Source organism: Mauremys mutica, chromosome 9 (assembly GCF_020497125.1).
Source record: "Mauremys mutica isolate MM-2020 ecotype Southern chromosome 9, ASM2049712v1, whole genome shotgun sequence".
NCBI lineage: Eukaryota > Metazoa > Chordata > Testudines > Geoemydidae > Mauremys > Mauremys mutica.
Window position 1 is genome coordinate 69,368,619 of NC_059080.1, and position 22,669 is coordinate 69,391,287.

At 42.8% G+C, this 22,669-nt stretch overlaps 1 protein-coding gene across 1 annotated transcript in view; it reads right to left on the reverse strand.

Moving 5' to 3' along the window:
- The window catches only part of DOCK10 (dedicator of cytokinesis 10), a 226,471-nt gene extending 204,584 nt beyond the window's left edge, over positions 1 to 21,887 (reverse strand). Inside the window, exon 1 of the mRNA XM_045030918.1 lies at positions 21,738 to 21,887. Within this exon, the coding sequence (XP_044886853.1) occupies positions 21,738 to 21,887 (150 nt within the window). The remainder of the gene's footprint in view (positions 1 to 21,737) is intronic.
- Between the last annotated feature and the right edge of the window lie 782 nt (positions 21,888 to 22,669).

Sequence of the window (22,669 nt, forward strand, 5' to 3'; positions counted from 1 at the left end):
TCCTGCTGCAAGTATCATTGTGCTTATTAAAATTCAAGATTATGTGAGGAATTAAATACCAGATTAACCTGTTAAAGTCTTCAAGGTTCAGAAGAGAACTAGACAGGTCAAAGATCTATTAATCTGATGCATTTAATCCTTCCTGTCTCATGTGATCACCTGTTTAATGTCTCATCCAGAATGTCTTAAATTTACAGGGAGAGAAGAAGCTGGTGGAGGCTGCACTAATGAGTAGATGAAAAGTGAAAATTTGATTAACACTCTTTTTCCCTTTGCAGTAGAGTCTCTATATAACATGGAAAGAGAAATTAAATAGGTTTCTAGTTGGTTATACCTGTAGGCAGAAGCAGATAAAAAGGGGGAACTGACTCCTCTTACTCACTCTGATTTTGTAGCAGGCTCCACATGCGAAGAGCTCTGCCTAGAAGCAATTGGCAATTGCTCAGTGTAAGCTTTTACAGTAGGAGACGAGAAAAAGAGGCCCAAAAGTGGAGATAAAGGAAAGTAAAGGTGACAGAAAAGGAAGGATGAGTAATGAAATCAAGGCAGAATAGCAAAGCAGAGGGAAAAATAGATCACTTATGGTAAATGAGGTATTCAGTCATGAGTTAGTGGGCTATTATCATGACACAAATATGGCACCATTTGCATGTCCCAACAGAGCTGGGATTATGAGACCAGTTTTAGTTTGTGACCTGACTCTTTCACATCACTCAGGGGAGTTCTCTGCTCTGCTGATCCTCAGCTGGCATATGATCCCTTGGCTTAACATAGTTAACTTAAACCAGGGCTGGCACAAACTGGTCCACAGAATCAGGAAGTTATACTAAACACTGATGCTCCTCCACCCAACTCTCCTGGTGTTAAATGGAGCTCAGATGCAGGAGAGACTCTGTTCCTATTATCTATTAGTAAAGATCCCACAAGGAGCTGCAGTTTACTCACGCCATCAATGTAGTACTATATATTTCCTTTTTTTTCATACCTTTTTACACCTACCGGCCTGACTGTGTAACCCTTACTCAAAGACAATGCCCAAGGACTCCAATGGGAATCAGGATCAGGCCCTTGGAATTCTCAAAAGCCTCATTTTTTAGTGAATTACCTGAAAATTAATTAAACTGAAAAATTATTCCCGTAAAAAAAAAAAAGGCTAACTTGTGTCTAGTCCTGTAAGAGTGAGCAGGGGAGAGGGCACAAACAAGCCTTCCCCCTGTCTTTGCAGCAGGCACAATCCCAAACCTGACATGTCTCGAGGTCCCTTCCAGTCCTAGAGTCTATGAATCTATGTCTAGTGCACAAGGATTATGGCACTAATCTTGCAAAGGAATCAGACCCTTACACCCACCTGGAATCCCACTGAAGTAAATGGAACTCCCCAAGGGCAGATCTTTTTCCAGAATTGGGCCCCATGAGAATCTATTGTCAGTCGGTAGAAAGACCTGCCTGGAAGACAGAAGGCTTTCCATTGACTTCAACTGACTTTGGGCAGCAGGTCTAGTGTCTCCATATAAAGTAGGACTAAGCCAGCCCTTTGCCTTCTGCATTAGCCAGTGGAGCTGGATTGTACAGAGGAATGTTCAGGTTGCCCCCTAAAACAGAATGCCAAAAAAGGCCTACCCTTTTAGGGAGGAAGGATAGCTCAGTGGTTTGAGCATTGGCCTACTAAACCCAGGGTTATGAGTTCAATCCTTGAGGAGGCCACTTAGGGAGCTGGGGCAAAAATTGGTCCTGCTAGTAAAGGCAGGGGGCTGGACTCAATGACCTTTCAAGGTCCCTTCCAGTTCTAGGAGATTGGTATATCTCCAATTATTTTTTTTTTCCAATGCAATATTGTGCCTATTTTAAGAATAAGGCATCTGGAAGCAGCTACCGGTGCTCAGCTCTTCTGCTAAGTCTTGCGGCCCAACTGAAGAAGTGCCTTAAAACCACAGTTTTGCCCTAAGACAGTTATCATGCCAAGAAAACATCTTGCACTTTTTAGATGTGATCTTGCTCTGCTTTTTTGGCAGCCCAGTAATGTTTTTGCAGCATTGACTGTTAGAATCTAATGAGCCATCTTGTGGTGTTCTGCAGTCTGGACAGCTTTTTTTCCCTTTTTTGTTCAGCATGTGTTTTTAATTTACATGTCTCCCTTATGGATTTCACTCGTGATTTCTTTTACTTGGTCTCCAAATAGGGGGAGGGTAACTTTCTAAAAAGCAAAACTAATGAACCTGCCTTGTTGATGGCAAATAATATTCACATGCACAAGGCTCTCTATTCAATTAAATGCAAAGTTAGCAAAAAAAACAACCCAAAGTGTGTATAAATTGTTTGATCTGCATTTGTCAAGCTGTAACAGTGTGTTTGAAAACACATCTTCTGACTGGTATTTCGAGCTATAGTCTTTAGAAAAATCTTTTGATTAGTAGCATATGTATTTTATTACTTGAAAGATTAATACTGTACCTTAAATGAAATTAAAATGTGAGTAGTAACTACATGAGCTAAATACTTTAAGTACAAGTCGTTTTCATTTTCATTCAGTGAAATGCTGGTAGGCAAACTTCTTTTTAACTTTTATGCTCCTTTAATCATCACTGTTATTTTCTTTTTATTTTATTTGACTGAATTAAAAAAACATCATAGCCTTATGGAAAAGTTCTATAAAATTTAGTGGAAAGCTACCAACTTTCTTTAGAGTTTTAGAACAATCCTATAGGATTTAATAGAGAATTATAGCCTTTCTGCAGAGAATCCTACCGAAAACATTAAAGAAATATCACTCTTATATTCTGAAGGATTTCAGAGGAAATTTTATAAAATCCTAAAACTTTTGTAAGACCCAGATATTGATTTCATATCCCTTTAGTCTGCAGGACTTTCCACAAGGGTAAGAAATGGAGGACAAAGCAATCAAAGAGTTCTTGTCAAGAAATCCTAATTACTTACACATGTGAATGCACTGACTAATTTAAGGCAAGCAATTAGTTCTCTAATTGTGCTGAACATGCAATTACATTTTTTTAAATAGATGACCATCCCTCTTAGATCACCCTCGTTGTTTTTCTGCTGACATTTAGGCTTTCATTAGGCTTATGTTCCACTTTCAGCAGGTGGCACTAAAGAAAAGTGCAATTGCATGACTAGTTTAATTATTGCAGGTTGTCACTCCTTCAACTCAGACACATCTTAGAGACTTTAGCCCATAGTTTTTGTTACGAAATAAGCACTCATCTGTGTTCTTGGAAGTTTTCACCAGAACAATGACACATCCTCTCTCTTCAACACTATTTTTTTTTCTCTGAGACAGAAATATATTTCATTTTTACATTTGTTAAGATGAGGTAAAATGTACAATGCAAGGACAGTGACTGGTGTTGGGTGCCCTGTAATTCACAACAACCCATCTTAGTGCTCTAATTAATTAGAAGAAATCTGTGTTACATGTTAACAATCATTTATCACTTGACGTGGAATGTTATGTTGACTTAATATCTCAAAGAGATGCAGCTAAACAATACAGATCACTTACTTTACCATACTGACATTTAATCTTTTGTCAAGCTGTATAGCAAATTAGGAGCAGTTTGGCTAGCTCTGAATGGATGAACACACACACAGGGAATATATGGAAACCTTTATTCTCACTGAATACCATTTTACTCCTTAAGCAGTAACAGTGAAATCAATAGGGCTGCTCATGGTGCAAAATATTTCTCAATATGAGTAAGGTTATCACAATCTGGCCCTTAGTGATTATGAAAATGTGGAGTTATTACCACTGGCTTGAGCCAAGCATCGCAAACACAAATATTGTGGCATGGTAGCTTTAGCAACTGCAGCTCAATCTTGATCCTGCTACCATTCCGTGCCTGGATTTGTCATTCACAGAGACTGCCAATTATAACAATTTTGGCCAAAGGCTAGGGTCATTCTAAGATGTGCAAAAATGAAACCAGAAAACTGAAACAGGAAAGTCATTATAATGTCAGCTAGATTACACTTAAAGCCAGACTGTGGCTGGCACTTACTTGGGTGCTCAAGGGAAAGAAGGATATAAGCCATCCTAAAAGAGGCAGGGAGAAGATGGAGACATGCCCACCTCATATGCTGCACACCCAGTCAGTTGATTTGGCAATCCATAAAGGGAAGGACACAGTGGACCCTCCAAAGAGGCAGTGCAGTGGTTACCCATCTTAAAAGCTCCAGGAATTGTAGTGCCTCCTTAAGTCACAATGATTCCAGGTACTTTGACCTGGGTTAAAGTAGCCCCACAAGCCAGGGTGAGCCAGGGCATTAGTGACAAAATCTGATCCCCAGCATTCTAATCTCAGTTAGAGTGGTATGAATCCAGAGTAACTCCATGGATGCCAGTAGAGTTACTGGGGAATTATATTGGTGTAATTGAGACCAGAATCTGCCCATCTTAGTTAGAACAATATTTACATTCAGCTGTTACCAGTATTGCCCACTCGGCCCAGCAGATGAGTCAGACCAGATGCAAATGTTGAAATGTCACATGGGGAACATATTTATGAGCAAGCTGACAACACATCAAACAGAACAGGAAACAGTAAACCTGTTTCCTGCCAAGCTATCTAAAATCAGCTGTATAATCTGCAATTATGTCTCACTACTTTTTCATTACCTCAATCTTAGAGCAAAATTAACTGTTAATTTATGCTGAATGGAGCAGCAGTGTCACTGCTTGGTCATGGCTTGGAGATTTTTTTTCCCCTTAAACAAAAATATTTCTAAAACTTCCTTGCAAATAAACACTAGCAGAACTAATTTTGTGTTACTAGCTGCAGGGATAATTCTGCAATCCTTATCAGGGCAAGAGTCAAGACTGCATCATTTGGCCTTATTATTAGCAAATCAGCATATGGGATTGTATGAATGGATGATTCCTGAATGTCGTCTTTAAGAAGGAGAGGTCTCCAATGAAACTGTAAAGGATAGATAATGGAGAGGGTCTAATTACTAGTCTGTCACTGCTACTGAGTAATGGCAGTAGGAGGGAGGGATAGCGCAGTGGTTTGAGCATTGGCCTACTAAACCCAGGGTTGTGAGTTCAATCCTTACAGGGGCCACTTAGGGATCTGGGGCAAAAATTGGTCCTGCTAGTGAAGGCAGGGGGCTGGACTCAATGACCTTTCAAGGTCCCTTCCAGTTCTAGGAGATTGGTATATCTCCAATTATTACCTTTTTTTATTACTGGCCTCACTTAGGGCAAAGATTTCAATGGGGATCTTCACAAGGCACAGAGTTATAGTTGTAATCAGAGCTCTTTGTAAAAGCAGGGACTAAATATTTAGCTGGTCAGAAACGGAAACCATTTTTTTCTGCAAACATTTCACTGCATCTTGTGGGGAAAGATTTCTTCAGCAAAAAACTTTCCAACCAGCTTCAGTTGTAAGTGACATGACTTTAGAAATTTCAACATGCACATCACAATAGCATTAGAGCTGACCGGCCCAATCCTATTCTCATTGAAGTCTATGTTAAAACTCCCCTGGACTTCAATGGGAGCACAAGGTAGGTAGGCCTTTTCAAGCAGAGACCAATCCTACAATCCTTGCACAGAATTCCCACAGACTCCAGTGACAGTTTAGATAAAAGGGTTTTTTACCAAAACCTAAAACTAAACAGAACATTTGTTCATAAAATGGGGGGGGGCGGGGGACATGTGTTGTGCTTTAAACTTGTAGTAGCAAATATAAATGCTAAAACCATATGCTGGAAAAAGCACTGGAGCCTATGTGCCATTGGCCTATGAAAGCGTAACACTGCTTGTGTTTAAACCCATGTTTCTTAAAGTGTGAATGTTATTTGAACACTCGTGATAAACATGCTAGTGAGGGGACAGGGCCAGATTTCCAGAAGTGCTGAGTGCTAATGATGCCTGCAGGGTTTAACCATACCAGCAAACTTCAGTTTATAAAATTCTGCCACCTACAATCATTGCACTAAGCTCCAGCACTCATCCACAGATTGGCAAAGAAACCAAAAACCAGATTTCTGTTTTAGAAACAGGAATCTCGTGCTTGAGCCCTTAGCACTGAGACTTGGGATTTCCTCAGGTTAGTGCAACTCAAAAATGCATCAGCAAATGAGAAGCGGAGAAACATACTCACAAGCATCAAAGGCTTAACAGCAAGAACACAACTTCAAGAGCTTGTTTTAGTGGAAGCAAATCACAATACCCAACAGCATGAGGTTTAAATAACAAAGTGTGTCTGTTCCAAAAGAGGTTCTCTATATGTTATATTACTTTAAGGAATATAAATTGAGACCGGGTAGCTATTTATTTTACATGAATATTTATGTACTTGTCCAGGCTTTCATTAAAACAAGAAAACTTCGTATATCAAGGCATTCCACCACCATGTAATAAATATGGAGCTTTTGAAACACTAAAGGAGCATGAATATAAAAAATGGATGAGTATATTTTTCCCCTTTCAAAAAGATGCATTAGCTATTATTTGAATTACATTTCAACATCTTATAAATATATATTATAATGATATTAGCAATTATTTATATAGAACCATATAATCATTTGGCACTTGACACTCAGAGAAAGACATTCCCAGACCCAAAGAGGTTACAATCTACGCTAGGCAACACAAAGACATACAATAGACAACATGACACACACCAATGGTTTAGTTAACGGTCAGTTAAAAGAAGGAGTGGAGAGATTAGTAGCTTGGGGAACAAGGAAGGAAGAATTCCTGGAAGAAGTGGGTTTTAAGAGAGATTATGAAGAAGGGCAGGAAGAGATAGGGTGCTTGTCTGGCAGAGATAGGGTGCATGTGGCAGACTGTACCACATGTATAAAAAAGCATGAATGAAGGCTCAAAGCTGAATGGGAGAAAGAGACAAAGGAGAGATGATCAGGAGGCACAAGAGCAGCAGTCTGGGGAACAGAAGGAGAGGAGAGCCAATAAGTGGATGTTCGATGTTCAAGTGTGCGGATCATATAAGTGTAACATACAGGCAATGTGAGACAAATATGGAGGGCTGTCATTGCAAGAGCAACTAAAATACATGGCAGATTTCCTTTTTAACAAGGAGCATTAGGTACAGCATTCCATTGCCACACCTGCCCTCGTATGTTCTGACTGGAGGGGTACATAGTGACTGAAGGGAGACATTCCATCAGGGACTGGTGCTCCTACACTTATCCTTATTGACATACTTTTAAATAAACCAGGTGAAAGGTGTTTTTCTTATGTCCACATCCTTTTTTAAGTACTATATCTGCTTGGGTCATCCATAGTTTTCCATTCTCCGAACAAGCACAGACCCTCACTGCATCTACTAAATTATATGAGGTCCAACTCTATACAAACTTTATGGAGTAATCAAAATCTTTGGGACCGTATTTGACTCCAAGAAGGAAGTGGCAGGGGACTTTAAGAGAGGGACTACAGTACTTCTTCAGGTTTAAATATACTGTGGCTACTTTGTGAAGGCTTCCTGAAGCTGCTGCCAAACTACAGAATATTATTTGATTAGGAACAAGAATAAGCTAAATCTCTGTTCATGCATTTCTTGAACTTCAGCTTTATCAGATCCCCCTAAATTCTCAGATACAGACAGTGTTTTAGCTATGTGATTCTCATTAAGTTTAATGGGAGTTATGAGACTAAATCCTGATAACATTGCTTTAAATATGTAGGGCAGGGGTGGCCAACCTGAGTCTGAGAAGGAGCCAGAATTTACCAATGTACATTGCCATAAAGCCACAGTAATACGTCAGCAGTCCCGCATCAGCTCCCAGTGCCTCCCACCCACTGGCAGCCCCACTGATCAGTGCCTGCCACACAGGGGTGGCTCCAGGCACCAGCACGCCAAGCACGTGCCTGGAGCGGCAAGCCACGGGGGGCGCTCTGCCGGTCGCCGCGAGGGCGGCAGGCAGGTTGCCTTCAGCGGCATGCCTGCGGAGGGTCCACTGGTCCCGCAGCTTCGGCGGACCTCCTGCAGGCATGCCGCCGAATCCGCGGGACCAGGGACCTCCCGCAGGCAAGCCGCCAAAGACAGCCTGCCTGCCGTGCTTGGGGCGGCAAAATACCTAGAGCCGCCCCTGCTGCCACCTCCCTCCCCACACCTCCCGATCAGCTGTTTCGTGGTGTGCAGGAGGCTCTGGGGAGGAGGAGGAGCGAGGGAACGTCAGGCTCGGGGGGTGGGGGGGGAAGAGGTGGAGTAGGGGCAGGGCCTGTGGCAGAGCCAAGGGTTGAGCAGTGAGCACCCCTCCGCACATTGGAAAGTTGGCACCTGTAGCTCCAGCCCCGGAGTTGGTGCCTATACAAGAAGCCGCATATTAACTTCTGAAGAGCTGCATGTGGCTCCAGAGCCAGGGGTTGGCCACCCCTGATGCAGGGATTTGTATTATCCAAATAAGATACACAAGTCAAACTCATGTTCCATGACTTGGCCTCAACCAGTGTTTGTAGATGAAATTGTTTGATTAAATGGTGTCAGTAAGTGCAGAAACACAATGCAATAACACAGTTTCCAGGGTAAAATGATTTACATCTGGGGCAAAGTCCAGTCAATGCTTTAAAATGAGTTTTGAGCTTTGGAATACACAGATGCTTCTTACAGACTGAATTTCAATATAGAATAATATTTTACTTCCATACTTTCTCTGTTCTACATTTGTTCTCCATATGCCAATGGGATGATGGATTGTCTGCCAGGGATTCATCAACAAAAGAAAAGGAAATAAATGTTCAGGTACTGTGAATGGGGCCATCTGATAGCTCAGAACATATTTTAGTACACATTGCAAATATAAGAATGGGAAAACACCTATACTGATCATGTGCTATTCTGAAAGAAGTATTGAAGTCTATTCATGATTATACTATTTATTGATGAATAAATTTGTATGCAGAATCATGAAAGTCAGAATTGAAAACAAATCATTTACTCATCCAAGTTACCTCCCTGCCAATGCACGATGGTACTGTGCAGTACATTTTGCCATATTTTGTTCAGTCTAGATATAAAAATCCCAAATAACTAGGCTTCTTTAAGTGAGAGAGTTCTTCCACCTAATGCATCCACCATCAGGAAGATTCCTCTACTATTCTGCCTAAAGTTTTTTTTCCTCCTGCTGATGATAGCTCATCTCAATTGATTAGACTCTTCCTGTTGGTATGCATACTTCCACCTTTTCATGTTCTCTGTATGTATAAATGTCTCCTGTCTGTGTATTCCATTCTATGCATCCGAAGAAGTGAGCTGCAGCTCACGAAAGCTCATGCTAAAATAAATTTGTTAGTCTTTAAGGTGCCACAAGTACTCCTGTTCTTTTTGCAGATACAGACTAACATGGCTGCTACTCTGAAATTTAACATACAGTTAACCTTAAATGTTCCTGCTAGCTTTCAGATAAGACCAACAGTCTTATCTCTGACTATCCTCTTGTTTAACCACATCATATTGACTATATTTTCACATATGTTTAGGAAATGAATATGCATGCTTTATAAAACACTGGTGAGCCCAATTGTATTCTTACTTATCTCACTGTAACTTAGGAGTTAATATATTTAAGTCAGAGGAGATACACTTGTTATAAACTGATGTAAGTGGGAACAAGATCAGGTACCCCTACCAGAAAACAATTTCCACATAGCAGGCAATGACATGTTCAAACAATGAGATATTCAAAGAATCAACATCTACTATATTAACCGAAACCAAGAACAATAGAGCAAGGAAAAAAAAAGTTTCAGTGCTAAACATATTTAGTCATTCCTGTTTCAGAAATAGACATTTCTATTTTATTCTTGTTGATAAATGATTACATTTAGAAAGGAAGCTTTTTCCCCTATTGTATCTAACTCAGTTGCATTCATTAAATTTCATTATATCTACATCATTTAATTTAGGTCAACATGTCAAAGGAACCTAGAATCATGTTTGCTTTAAGTCAGTCGACATTACCCTCAAAGATGAGAAAGGCAAACAAGCCAATTTCAGACTCAGTGATAGAAAAGCTTTTTACTACTTATATATAATATGGAATTCAGAATTTGGAGGGAATTATGTGTATTCCACACACAGAGCAAATAAATGGTTCTATGCCAATATATCTTGCTACATTTTGGTGTTATTTTTATATACACCCACACATACATCACTAAAATAGAGAGATATAACAATATTATGCAGAGAATGTAATAAAGTTATTTTTGCTATTTTAAATGATAATAGTCATTTCCTTAAACGAGATTTTTACCCCTCTTTTGTTATTAGCCTGCATGAATGAATAGTGCTGTTTGAGATACTGAAAGAATCCTAAAGGAGTTTGGCACCCCACTCCAATTGAATTAGCCTCTTCTGGAAAATCCCAGTGATGATGGCTAAGATGCTGGAATGCTGCCAGTACAAGTCGTGTGTGTGCGTGTTATGAGTATATGTTTACTAATTTTATGTACTTGCTTAAGCTTTTAAAACAAACTCATATCACAGTATCTAAGGGCTTTAGCATTTTGTTCCAAAACAGCATACCAGTTAAAGCCTGATTTTGGCTGGTGTTGCATATATGTGAAGGAGCACTGGAAACCCCTTACCCCCATGCAAGTCCCGGGGAGCGCAAGTTGGGCTACTTAGCATTGCCTACAGCACTACAAGGGAATGGTCTTACTTTGTATTGTAAAGCACCATGTACGATATGTAAATGTTTAATAATAATCAGCATGGAGCCCTTTCAAGCATCTATCACTTAGAAAAGATTACGTATCAAGGATACCAATTAACAGACTCCCCCCAAAAAAGTATTTAGACTACTGTTAAGTTTGTAAATACGTATCAATAAGATAAGGAGAAAAAAAATGAATGGAACATGTTAGACTTAGAAGGTTTAAAGGGAAAGGAGGAAAGAGAGAAAGCTAGTTCTGCAGGGTTCACAGATATTAATTGTCATTTTGCCCCAGTGCATTTCTGTATAGTGTTGTACGTGGCATTGACTGGCATTTGTGTTCTGTTTTGGAAGTGATATTAAATGTTTCATGCCAGTGAATTTATGAAAGGTGGGAAGATTCTGAAAGGTATAGCCTGGGAAAAGTGGGTCACACTGAGCAGACAGGTAATGAGACTCAGATTGTGTAGTGAGCCCACAGTCTACCACAGAAAACAGGGACTCTGGGGATCTTGCTTTGCTCTGGGTTTTCTATTCAGAGATTTCGGAGCCTTTGTGGAGCAGAACCTAGCAACAGATCAAATGGAACATGGCTGTTTTGTGGATCAGGCCCCAGCAGTAGCTGTCTAATAGAGACTTCACTGTACAGGACCTGACAGCAGCAGACATGGCAGAGCTCGCTTTGGGGAACCTGACCTTACAGCCATAGGACCTGGTGGTTCAGACTTCTGTGGGCTATACTGGGCAAGCTGAGGAGAGATGTCAGTGGTGTTTTACTCAAACAATGGCCTCAGCGGTAAAGGTATAAAGAAACAGACAGCAAATCGCTTCACATGATTCAGGCTTTAGGTAGTGCTCTATTTTGCCTAAGTACGAGAGACCACAATGGGTGAAATCCTGCCCACATTGAAATTAGTGACAAAATGCCTATTGATTTCAACAGCATCAATATTTTACTCAGTGTATGTTTAGTTATCACCTTTGCTTGTTTCCGAGTTTATACCACAAACATAACACCTTTGCACATGAATTGCCTTTAAAATAAATCATTACATTTTAAAAATAGTCTAAAAGCTAACATGTAGTATCTGCTCTAAGTTACAGAGTGCATTCTATATACACATAGAACAATATATTACCATACATTTCACATATTGGAAGCATAGCACTAATACTATCTCAAATTATGTCTTACTGATTTCAATACATAATTGATATGAAGAGGACATTAGAATATTCTCAAAAGTGAAAAGCCCATTCACAGCTCATCTCTAGAATAACCTATGTACCCAAAAGTGTTCAAATCAACATTGTACCTTCCAAATATCATAAATTCACAATACAAATTCCATTCACGTAAGCATATTTGTAATGACTCTGAAGTTAATGGGCTTTACCCGAGTATGGACCAAATAAACACTGAATAAGGACATCAGGATTTGACCTAGGGGTATTTGTACTACCCAAGCTCAATGTCTTATTATTTTGAATACTAGCAGGTTATGTGTTCTTGTTGATACTGTCATCTGAAAACTGATCACTTTTTCTACAAATGATAATGTGCACAGCTTTGTTTTCACACATTGCAAGAGAACGAAAGGAGAAAGAAATATGTAGCACAGGTGTATTGAGGAAACCACTATATTTAGAAGCGGTAACTACTTCAGAATTAAAAGTTAGACCTAAAACTAAAAATCCCCAGCAACCTGTGAACTCACCACATTAAAGGAATTTGTATTACTCATTAAAAACCCACTACTCAGAATATACATTTGAAGCATGAGTATTCCAAAGAATCATTAAAGTGGAATTCAGGCACAGGACAAACAGTGTGAGAGAGAAACCTAACATTCTGTTATAAGAAACAGAACCAAAAGGCCAGAGAGGTCACTAAATACCATAACCATCTGCACTGGGCTGCACACAGTACAATGGAAAGGAATTTCTGCCAGTACAAATGGCACGTGGAACAAGATCCCGATTCCATACTGCTATTTACCCAGCTAGCTAATGTAAGAGAGATGAGAGGAGAAATCACTTAGGGCTCATTAAAATGAAGGGTAAATGTCAACCACTCCAACCTGCCTGGATAAACTGTCAGCCACTGATTTTGTTTGGAAAATGGAAGAGCGCCGCAAAGATACAAGATATTTGGCTAATACGTTAGCAATCCAGCAATACCATCTGCAGATGTGTGTCATGTCTAATATTAGCTATTATAACAGGAGCTCCCACCTAAGTATTACTATAACTACACATACAAACTGAGCGACAGACAAATTAACTTGCTATTTGTGTAAACAATTACCCAACTTGCATGGACAATTATAGTTAACTTGTGCCTAGCAAATTCAAAACAAGTTTACATATTTAAGACAAAGTAACAAAGTTTGCAACATTTTTGGAACTTTGTTTTAAGAAGAAATGTGTGGAATATTTTAAGCAAATTGTTTAAACTTGACTGTTTCATTGAGCAGATTTGTAAATTGCATTTGTTTTAATTATAAAGAATTAAAATAAAAGAAATAATTAAGCATTTTGCAATTATTGGAACAGTATGAGTAATATTACAGAGCTTTCAGACAGCATGGTAGGTTTCTGGAAAAAAAGCTTGTGCAACTAATGCAGAATACGTTAATGTTGAAATATTATGTTCTCTAAAACATGCCAAGAAGTGTTGCACATACACTTGTCCTTCAATCTCTGCTTCCTCATTCACCATTTTTGGGCACTAGAGAAGTCTCTGATTTACATAATATAACTCCAAATAATAAATACAAATTCACACGTCTTCCCAGATTACTCAGAGACACTTTCCTGTGCCTCCAGTACATGAACAGCATATCGTGCTGAGTTTTAAATGGCCCTTGACATTTTATTTTCAATGACAGATAAAAGAGTATGAAAAGGAAATGGACATTTTTTAATTTTAGTTTTTAATTTTTTAATTTTTTTTTTAAACAGTGGTTGGAGGAACAGCAGCCTCTGTTCCTGAGTAAAGGTAAAGCAGATCACCTAGGAAGAAAACAATAAATGTGAGAAGAACAGGAGTACTTGTGGCACCTTAGAGACTAACAAATTTATTTCAGCATGAGCTTTCATGAGCTACAGCTCACTTCTTCGGATGCATAGAATGGAACACACAGACAGGAGATATTTATACATACAGAGAACATGAAAAGGTGGAAGTACGCATACCAACAGGAAGAGGGATAGCTCAGTGGTTTGAGCATTGGCCTGCTAAACCCAGGGTTGTGAGTTCAATCCTTACGGGGGCCACTTAGGGATCTGGGGCAAAATGAGTACTTGGTCCTGCTAGTGAAGGCAGAGGGCTGGACTCAATGACCTTTCAAGGTCCCTTCCAGTTCTAGGAGATAGGATATCTCTATTTATAAAATTGTGGGGGTGAGAGATAGCTCAGTGGTTTGAGCATTGGCCTGCTAAACCCAGGGTTGTGAGTTCAATCCTTGAGGGGGCCATTTGGGGATTGGTCCTGCTTTGAGCAGGGGGTTGGACTAGATGATTTCTTGAGGTCCCTTCCAACCCTAATATTCTATGAAGAGTCTAATCAATTGAGATGAGATATCATCAGCAGGAGAAAAATAACTTTTGAAGTGATAATTAAGATGACCCATAGAAGGTGTGAGGAGAACTTAACATAGGGAAATAGATTCAATTAGTGTAATGACCCAACCATTCCCAGTCTCTGTTTAAGCCTGAGTTAATTGTATCTAATTTGCATAATAATTCAAGTTCAGCAGTTTCTCTTTGGAGTCTGTTTTTGAAGTTTTTTTGTTGCAAAATTGCCACCTTCAAGTCTGTCACTGAGTGGTTAGAGAGGTTGAAGCGTTCTCCCACTGGTTTTTGAATGTTATGATTCCTGATGTCAGATTTGTGTCCATTTATTCTTTTGCATACAGACTGTCCGGTTTGGCCAATGTACATTGCAGAGGGGCATTGCTGGCACATGATGGCATATATCACGTTGGTAGATGTGCAGGTGAACGAGCCCCTGATGGCGTGGCTGATGTGATTAGGTCCTATGATGGTGTGACTTGAATAGATATGTGAACAGAGCTGGCATCGGGCTTTGTTGCAAGGATAGGTTCCTGGGTTAGTGTTTATGTTGTATGATGTGTGGTTGCTGGTATTTGCTTCAGGTTGGGAGGCAAAGAATTGAGAACAGTGGTAAGGTCCTCAGCAGACGTAAACTTCATTGTCTTCAGTGGAGCTATGACAATCTACACCAGCTGAGAATCTGTTCCAAGGGCTCATAGCTTATTCATAAGACCCAGATTCAGCAAAACACTTAGGCACCCGATGTCATAAGCCATGCTACAAGAGCACAGGAGGGAGTGGGAAGACAGGAACCAGTGCAAAAGCAAGAAAGGCTACATACTACTTTAACCCACCTTAACTTTACCACATCTCCAGATATTTTGGGCCAACCAGAGGTCTACCTAATCCCTCACATCAGTTACAGCAGCTTTAGAGCTGATCTAACTACACCAGGGGTTGGCAACCTCTGGCACGCGGCTCGCCAGGGTGCTTACCCTGGCGGGCCGGGCCAGTTTGTTTACCTGCTGCGTCCACAGGTTCGGCTGATTGCAGCTCCCACTGGCCGCAGTTCGCCATCCCTGGCCAATGGGGGCTATGGGAGGTGGCGCAGGCTGAGGGATGTGCTGGCCGCGGCTTCCCACAGCCTCCATTGGCCTGGAGCGGCGAACCGCGGCCAGTGGGAGCCGCGATTGGCCAAACCTGCCGACACAGCAGGTAAACAAACTGGCCTGGCCCGCCAGGGTGCTTACCCTGGTGAGCCGCATGCCAGAGGTTACCGACCCCTGAACTACACTCTGCTGACCAAAGCCTGCACAGGGCAGCCCACAAGTCAAAAAGAGCCAGTAGATTCTGGCCACGCCCTCTTTCCCCTGGCACATTCCTTATGCCATGGCAGAAAGCCATGTTATTCCACAGCAGCCAGGGCTCCCAGATTTACAGCTCCTTGTCACTATCAGTATCAAAAAGGGATCATAACATTGGGGATTTTGTCCCAAAATGTCACATCTTAGGCAGTCATGGTATGGAAGGAAGATCAAGTGGAACATGACTGCAATAGTTAAAGATGCTGCTACATTGTGAACAAGCTGCCCGTGCCCCATGGTGATTCCTAATAAGAATGATTTACAATAAAGGAGCCTCATCATCATGGGATAAATAAGGGCACAGCCTGCGCAAGTTACTGCAGTAAACAAGAATAGAAGCCAGGATTAACACTGCACATTAAATAAAATAAGGTAACTTTGTTGACAGATAAGCATATTTACTCTAGCTGAAGAGGCTGAGATAAAAGAAACAAAATACACATCACATTTTCCTTTTCTTTTCTAGACTAATATTCACCCATCGTGCAGAAAACCAATGAAGATATTCCACACTGCTTGGTGCCTGCATTGTGGCTGAAGGGGAAATGCAGCAATGCCTACACACACCTTGAGAACTGTAGAAAGAATCTCCAGCCCTGCATAGAAGACCATGGTGGGAGCTGGCCAGAGAAGGTTCCATGGAATCTGTGTCTATACAGATCCAGTGGCTTCCAACACTGCCCAACATGTGGAGAGAGGCTGTGATAACTATTCCAGCGAATAGTTTTGTAGCCATGCACTTGGGTCCTGAGTTCAGGTGATCAGGGTGGATTACACCTATTCTTCCTCCCTACTCCCATGCTGGACCCATACAGAGCCCAGCTACTCAGGTTTTGTGTGAGTAGAGTGGATTTCACCCTTAAGAGAATAGCTTTGAATCTCGGCTTGGGTTTCTAATAAAAAAGAATAAAAATATGTAATTTGGCTTCCACAGGCAAAGTTAGTGAAGACAATCCCCCTATCCCCACCCAGCGCCCCACCTACAAAACCACTCTAAAAGATGGTAACTTCATTAATATTCCCAAAGACAGGTACACATTCAAAACACCCAGCACATCTTTAGAACCATTATTCCTGCTGATGGTGAATGGAGCTCAAAAACTGAATGTCCCTAAGAGCCCCCACTAACAAGTCTAACTGAAAACTCAATTTGAACAGGCATCTGCAGCCTTCATATTTGGTAAGAGACAAAAATCTTGGAGGATCCCTTTGCATTTTGTCTTAGAAACCAAACTATAAATTCTGATGTATCCCAGTAAGATTATTTTCCACCAGCCAACAGAACAAGGCTCTCAGAAATTACGTACAAAAGTTCCTGACTGCTGTTCAAGTATAACCTTTTAAAGGGATATTGTTAACTTTAATATAGGATTTTTATTTTATTGCTTACTTAGGTCACTAATACACTTTATCTTACTAAAGCTGAAAGAATTTTTTTAATCTAAATTTGCTTGCTACCATTTATGCATCAGGTTTACTGTTTTCTATTTTATTCACTTTCTTCAGTTAAGCTAAACTCCTCCATTTCATTTTTGCTGCTTCTTCAGTTTCAGATTCTGGTTCTCACCTATTAACACAGTAGTGTTTTGTTTGGATAGAAAGCATTTCTAAAATACTGAGCTGTGCAATTGACAAGAAAGCCAGCGCCTGGCTCCCCAGCCAGGCCTCCCCGACCTGAGGGTCTGGGGTCCTGGCTCCCAACCAGACTCCAGGTGCAGATCTTTCCGCTGGAGGTAAGCAGCCCCGGGCCGCTGCCCCCCTGCTCCTGGCTGGGAATGGGAAAGCGAGAAGCCCTGAGGGACAGCTGGGTTCCCAGTGGGGAGCTGCATGGAGCTGAGAGCCCTGGCTCTCAGTCTCCCACACTGCCCTCTTCAGTCAATGGAAGTGCTCCTGGTGAGAACGCGCACCGCCAATAGAAGGAGGGTAGAGTGGATATCAGCCATCACAGTAATTAATGTGGTGGCTGTAAATCGACCTAACATAGGTTGACTTAAGGTTGTAGTGTAAACATAGCCTTAGTTTGCTTACAGTATCCAATTTTAAAATTGACTCCCTTGAAAATTATATCTAAAAATGTAAAAGCTAAGACCTTACTGTTGAGCAATGTTCTACTTGAAGAAGTGACCACATTTCTTTAGCACATATGTAAGAATGCTTTGGACTACCTATAAAGTTCTTCAGGTCTAAAGGTTTGCAGGTTCAACACATATGAAAACTGCACGCACGGAGATTTGGCATTTCAAAATGGTCCAAATTCTAGTCCCCAGCTCTCTGCAGTGCAGAGTCGGCTGCAGCAAAACAGTCTGCCTAGGCTATGGAGACTCCTTTAGTTCTTGAAAGTACGGTTTTACAAGTGGAACAGTCTTCAGAAGACAGCATAGCACTTATGCAACCCACCTCACTCATGACTCAGTGTCAGAGGTTATGAATCATTTCCCCTAGACCCTGGAGGATGACAAATTCAGAAAGCAATGAGGTAGCGAAAAAAGTGAATTGTATTTGGCTTTTAGATAGCTAGGAAGACTGAACTGGCTGTTCTCTTAGTAGTCAGCTCCATTTCCAGGACTGTCCATCGGGAATGGAGTGCAGGGCCCATTAAACCAAAGAAACTGCCCATCAGCCCGTGGGGACATAGCTACTTCAGTTATTTCCTATTCTAAGTACAGGAGGAAACTGCAGTGACTTAGCCACTAGTGTGTGGCAATCAATGACAAATGCTAGCTTTTTAGTGGCAATTGCTGTTGATTTTCCTTGTTCTGTCAAACTTTTTACCCTACTTGAGCCACATATCTTCTCCCAGAACATGGAAAGGGAAATATTTACCTGTATGAATTTGATCAATCACATAAATTATCCTCTGGCTATTCATCCAAGAGAGAGCCATTTATCCCCTTTAATGGATTATTTAAAAATATATAAATGAATAAATAAATCAAAGAGGGTTCTTAATGTTGAAAATGCTGCTAACATATCTTGTCTCATTCTAAAAGGTAGATTGATAGTTCTCTGTGCACTTCAGCAATTCTAATTATGTTCTTTCCTGCTTAGATAGCATGGACCTCATTCTCTATTGTCCTGCACTCTACACCAGTGCAAAGAGGATGTAAATGCTACCAGGTCATTACAAAGCATTTTACACCCCCTTTGCTCCAGTATAATAACGATGTAAGATGCAGGGAAATGATGAATCAGGCCTTATAATTATGATTTTCAGGAATGTATTAACATCAGGGAAAGAGTCTCTGTGTAAGTGTTGTGTCTTTGGCCTTTTCACCCAGGGGATTTCCTGTGGAAATAACCAGGAACTTACAAGCATTTCAATAATAAAAAAAAACACGAAGAAAATATTAAAAATATCCTGTGAAGTACCTAAAATCACATGAGACTAAGAACTGCTTACTCAGAACTGTTTTTAAATCCATACTAGGGGTATGGCTACACTTGCAGCTGTACAGCGCTGCCGCGGGAGCACCCCCACAGCTGCGCTTTGAAGTGCGAGTGTGGTCGCGGCGCCAGCACTGGGAGAGAGCTCTCCTAGCGCTGCAGGTACTCCACCTCCCCGTGGGGATTAGCTTACAGCGCTGGGAGCCGCGCTCCCAGCGCTGGGGCACTGTTTACACTGGCGCTTTACAGCGCAGTAACTTGCTGCGCTCAGGGGGGTGTTTTTTCACACCCCCCCCGAGTGAGAAAGTTGAAGCGCTGTAAAGCGCCAGTGTAGGATACTAAGAGGTTTCCATACTTAACCTTTGGGCCCTTGTGTAGCAAATGAAAATCAGTCGAGGTTCAAGTTACAATATATAGCTTGACCCATAAAAAGACAAATTAAAAGTTTAACTTAAAAACTTCCTGATGTATTTATTGTACATTGGTGCTAAAAACATGCAGGCTAACACCTTTAAAGTGGCCTTCATTAGAGATATCTTTATGCTCTATGGAGTAAGTTATATATGGATGTTTTATACACTTCAAAAGGTATTTTTACCTTGCAATTTGTCCATTCCTTTACCCTGATCCCGCAAAGACTTGTCTACACTTGCCAAGGGTTCGAGGCACAAGAAACCCACTAAATTGACCACAGACCACTCTTCCGTTGACTCCTGTACTCCACCTGAACGAGAAGTGCAAGAGGAGTCAACAGGAAAGCGTCTCCAGTCGAAATCGTGTAGTGTGGACCCCGTGGTAAGTAGATCTAAGTACGTCGATTTCAGCTACCTTATTCACGTAGCTGAAATTGCGTAACTTAGATCGATCTCTCCCCATAGGGTAGAAAAGGCCTTAGGCATACTTGTTTAATTTTACAGACTCTGAATAGCCCACAAGAATGGGACTACTCACAGTGAGTTAAATAAACATGTGCTTAAATCTTTACAAGATTGGGGCCCTTGTTTTCTGGACTGTAAGATCAAACATATACATAAAAATGGTTGAAAAACTGTCTTCTCCACTTAAATCATGGATACTGGCCCACAAACTTGCCATGTGTGACTCATTTGGAAGAAGAATCCCTCCAGGAAGTTTTTAGAGTATCTCATTTTTTTGTGAAAAGGTGCATATGCAGCGTGATTTTGTAGAGTGCATTGAAACTGTTAAAATCTCATTCATTAAAACTGTTCAGTACCAAAACAGTCCTAGGTCTATAAACCATACCACAAAGTCATCTGAACTGCTTGGAGATCTATATACGGTTTATACAAGTACATAAATCACATAGACTTTAGATTAGACACAGATCTATGCAATTAAAATATCTGTATGTCATATAACGGTACACATTATAAAAGATGGATGAAATCTCCATATAGAAGAGGTCACTATGGAGCACTATGCTGGTACATAGAGCTATACAATGGAGATCTCTAAATTGTTCAATATAGTGGGTATTTCTATACAGTACATACTAGTACATACTAACTGATACATTGCACTCTATACTGTAGAGACCTCATTGCCCCACTGTAACATGCCAACCTCTCCAAATGGAGAACTGTACACTATAGATCTCTCTGTACCCTTGAACATCTCCATACCAAAGGTACACTATAGACCGCTCACTACCCTAGAGCCTCCATACCTAACTGCACACTGTACACCTCTCTATATACTCTAGAACTCTGTATACCCTACTGTACACTACACACGACTCTAGGGCAGTGGTTTTGAAACTGCAGGTTGCGACCCAGTACTGGGTCACAGAATATGAGGCACTGCATCGTGGCACTGCTGACCAGGCCATTAAAAGTCTCGTCGGCGGTGCTCCCCAGCTAAAACAGGCTAGTCTCAATCTGTTCTGACACTGCATTGAGCCTTGGAAGCGGCCAGCAGCAGGTCCAGCTCCTAGGCAGGGGGGCGAGAGGGGGTGGGAGGCATGGGGCAGGGAGCATGGGGCCCCGAGCATCAGCTTTGTATTCCCACTGGTTGGGGGAGCGGTGCCTGCGGGCAAGAGCTGCACGGAGCCGCTTGCACGCCTCCGCCTAGGAGCTGGACCTGCTGCTGGCCACTTCTGGGGCGCAGCGCAGTCCACGATGCCAGGACAGGCAGGAAGCCTGCCTTAGTACCTCCGCTGTGCCGCTGACCAGGAGCCACCCAAGATAACCCCACGCCCCAATCCCCTGCCCAAGCCAGGAGCCCCCCCATACCAGAGCCCCTTCCTGCACCCTAAACCCCTCATCCCTGGCCCCACCCCAGAGCCTGAACCCCCAGCCCAGAGCCCCTCCTGCACCCCAAACCTCTGCTCCAGCCCCGAGCCCCTCAAACCTGGAGCCCCTTCTGCACCCAAACCCCTCATCCCTAGCCCCACCCCAAGCCCAGAGTCCTGACCCCCTCCCACACCCCAACCCCCTGTCCCAGCCCAGAGCCCCCTCCCACACCCTGAATCTCTCATTCCCGGCCCCACCCTGCAGCCCTCACCCTCACATCCCAACCCTCTGCCCCACCCACACCCCAAACGCCTCATCCCCAGCTCCCTTGGGCTGGTGGGTGGCATCAACAATTTTCTTCAAGTGCGTCCCCGGAAAAAAAGTTTGAAACCCAGGGCGCCAGGGCACAGAGCGCTGCCCCCTTCCGCACCCCGCGCAGCGCTCTCTCCCAGCTCCGTGCCCGAGGCGCTCAGCCCGCGGCGCCGCCGGGCAGCTCGGTCTCCCCCGCGCGCGGCTCAGCGCAGTCCCCGGCACGTTCCCGAGCCCGCGGAGAGACGCCCGGACTCACGCGCAGCTGGTGGTGGTGGGCGGCGGCTGCCGAGGCGGCGCTCTGGCGCAGCTCCGCCGCCAAGCCGGGTCTCAGCCGGCTGCGGGTGAAGCGGCGGCTCCGCTCCCCTGCCATGTGCCTGGCGAGCCCCGCGCCGAGTGCCCGCAGCGCCGGCTCCCTGCAGCCCGTCGGGCGCAGCCCCGGCCAAGGCGCCTTCAGGAAGCGGAACTCGGGGCTTTTTTTCCCTCCCTCCCTCGAAGGCGTGTTCCCCCCGCACGCGCCTGCTGGGCTCGCGGAGCAGCGGCGGCCGCCGAGCGGGGCCCGGAGCTGGGCTCGCCTGGCCGGACACCGGTGGCCGGCGAGCCTGAGCCAGAAAAAGTTGGGCTCAGCTTTCCACAGGCGCGGGACAAACGGGCCCCCTTGCGCCCCCAGTCAGCCAGGGCGGGAGGGTCCGGCCCTAGGTCTGACCACAGCCTCACGCCCTGGGGACCAGCTCAGATGCTTTGCACTAGGCCCCCGCACCGGGTTCCAGTTCAGCTGCTTTGCTAGAATCCTATGGGTGAACCAGCGACATGGGACTTGTAGTGCCTCATATATTGTACTAGCACAGTGGCTGCAACCTTTTTTTTCATTTGCAGACCCTTAAATATGTCAAATGGAGGTGTGCACCCCTTTGGAAATTCACCTGTGGTCCATGGACCCCCTACCATAGAAGTTTTAGACTGAAAATTGACAGCCAAAGTCAACTGTACATGGTGCCACAAGCTCAGCATGGCATTTGACAGGGCACTAAACTGGGGGCTTTCGTGGTAATGCCAACACTTCTGGATTTTGACCTGTAGGTGGGGGGTAGTCACCTACTCTTGATCAGAAAACCAGAATGCCTTTTCTGGGATCTGAAATTTTATTCCCATAGT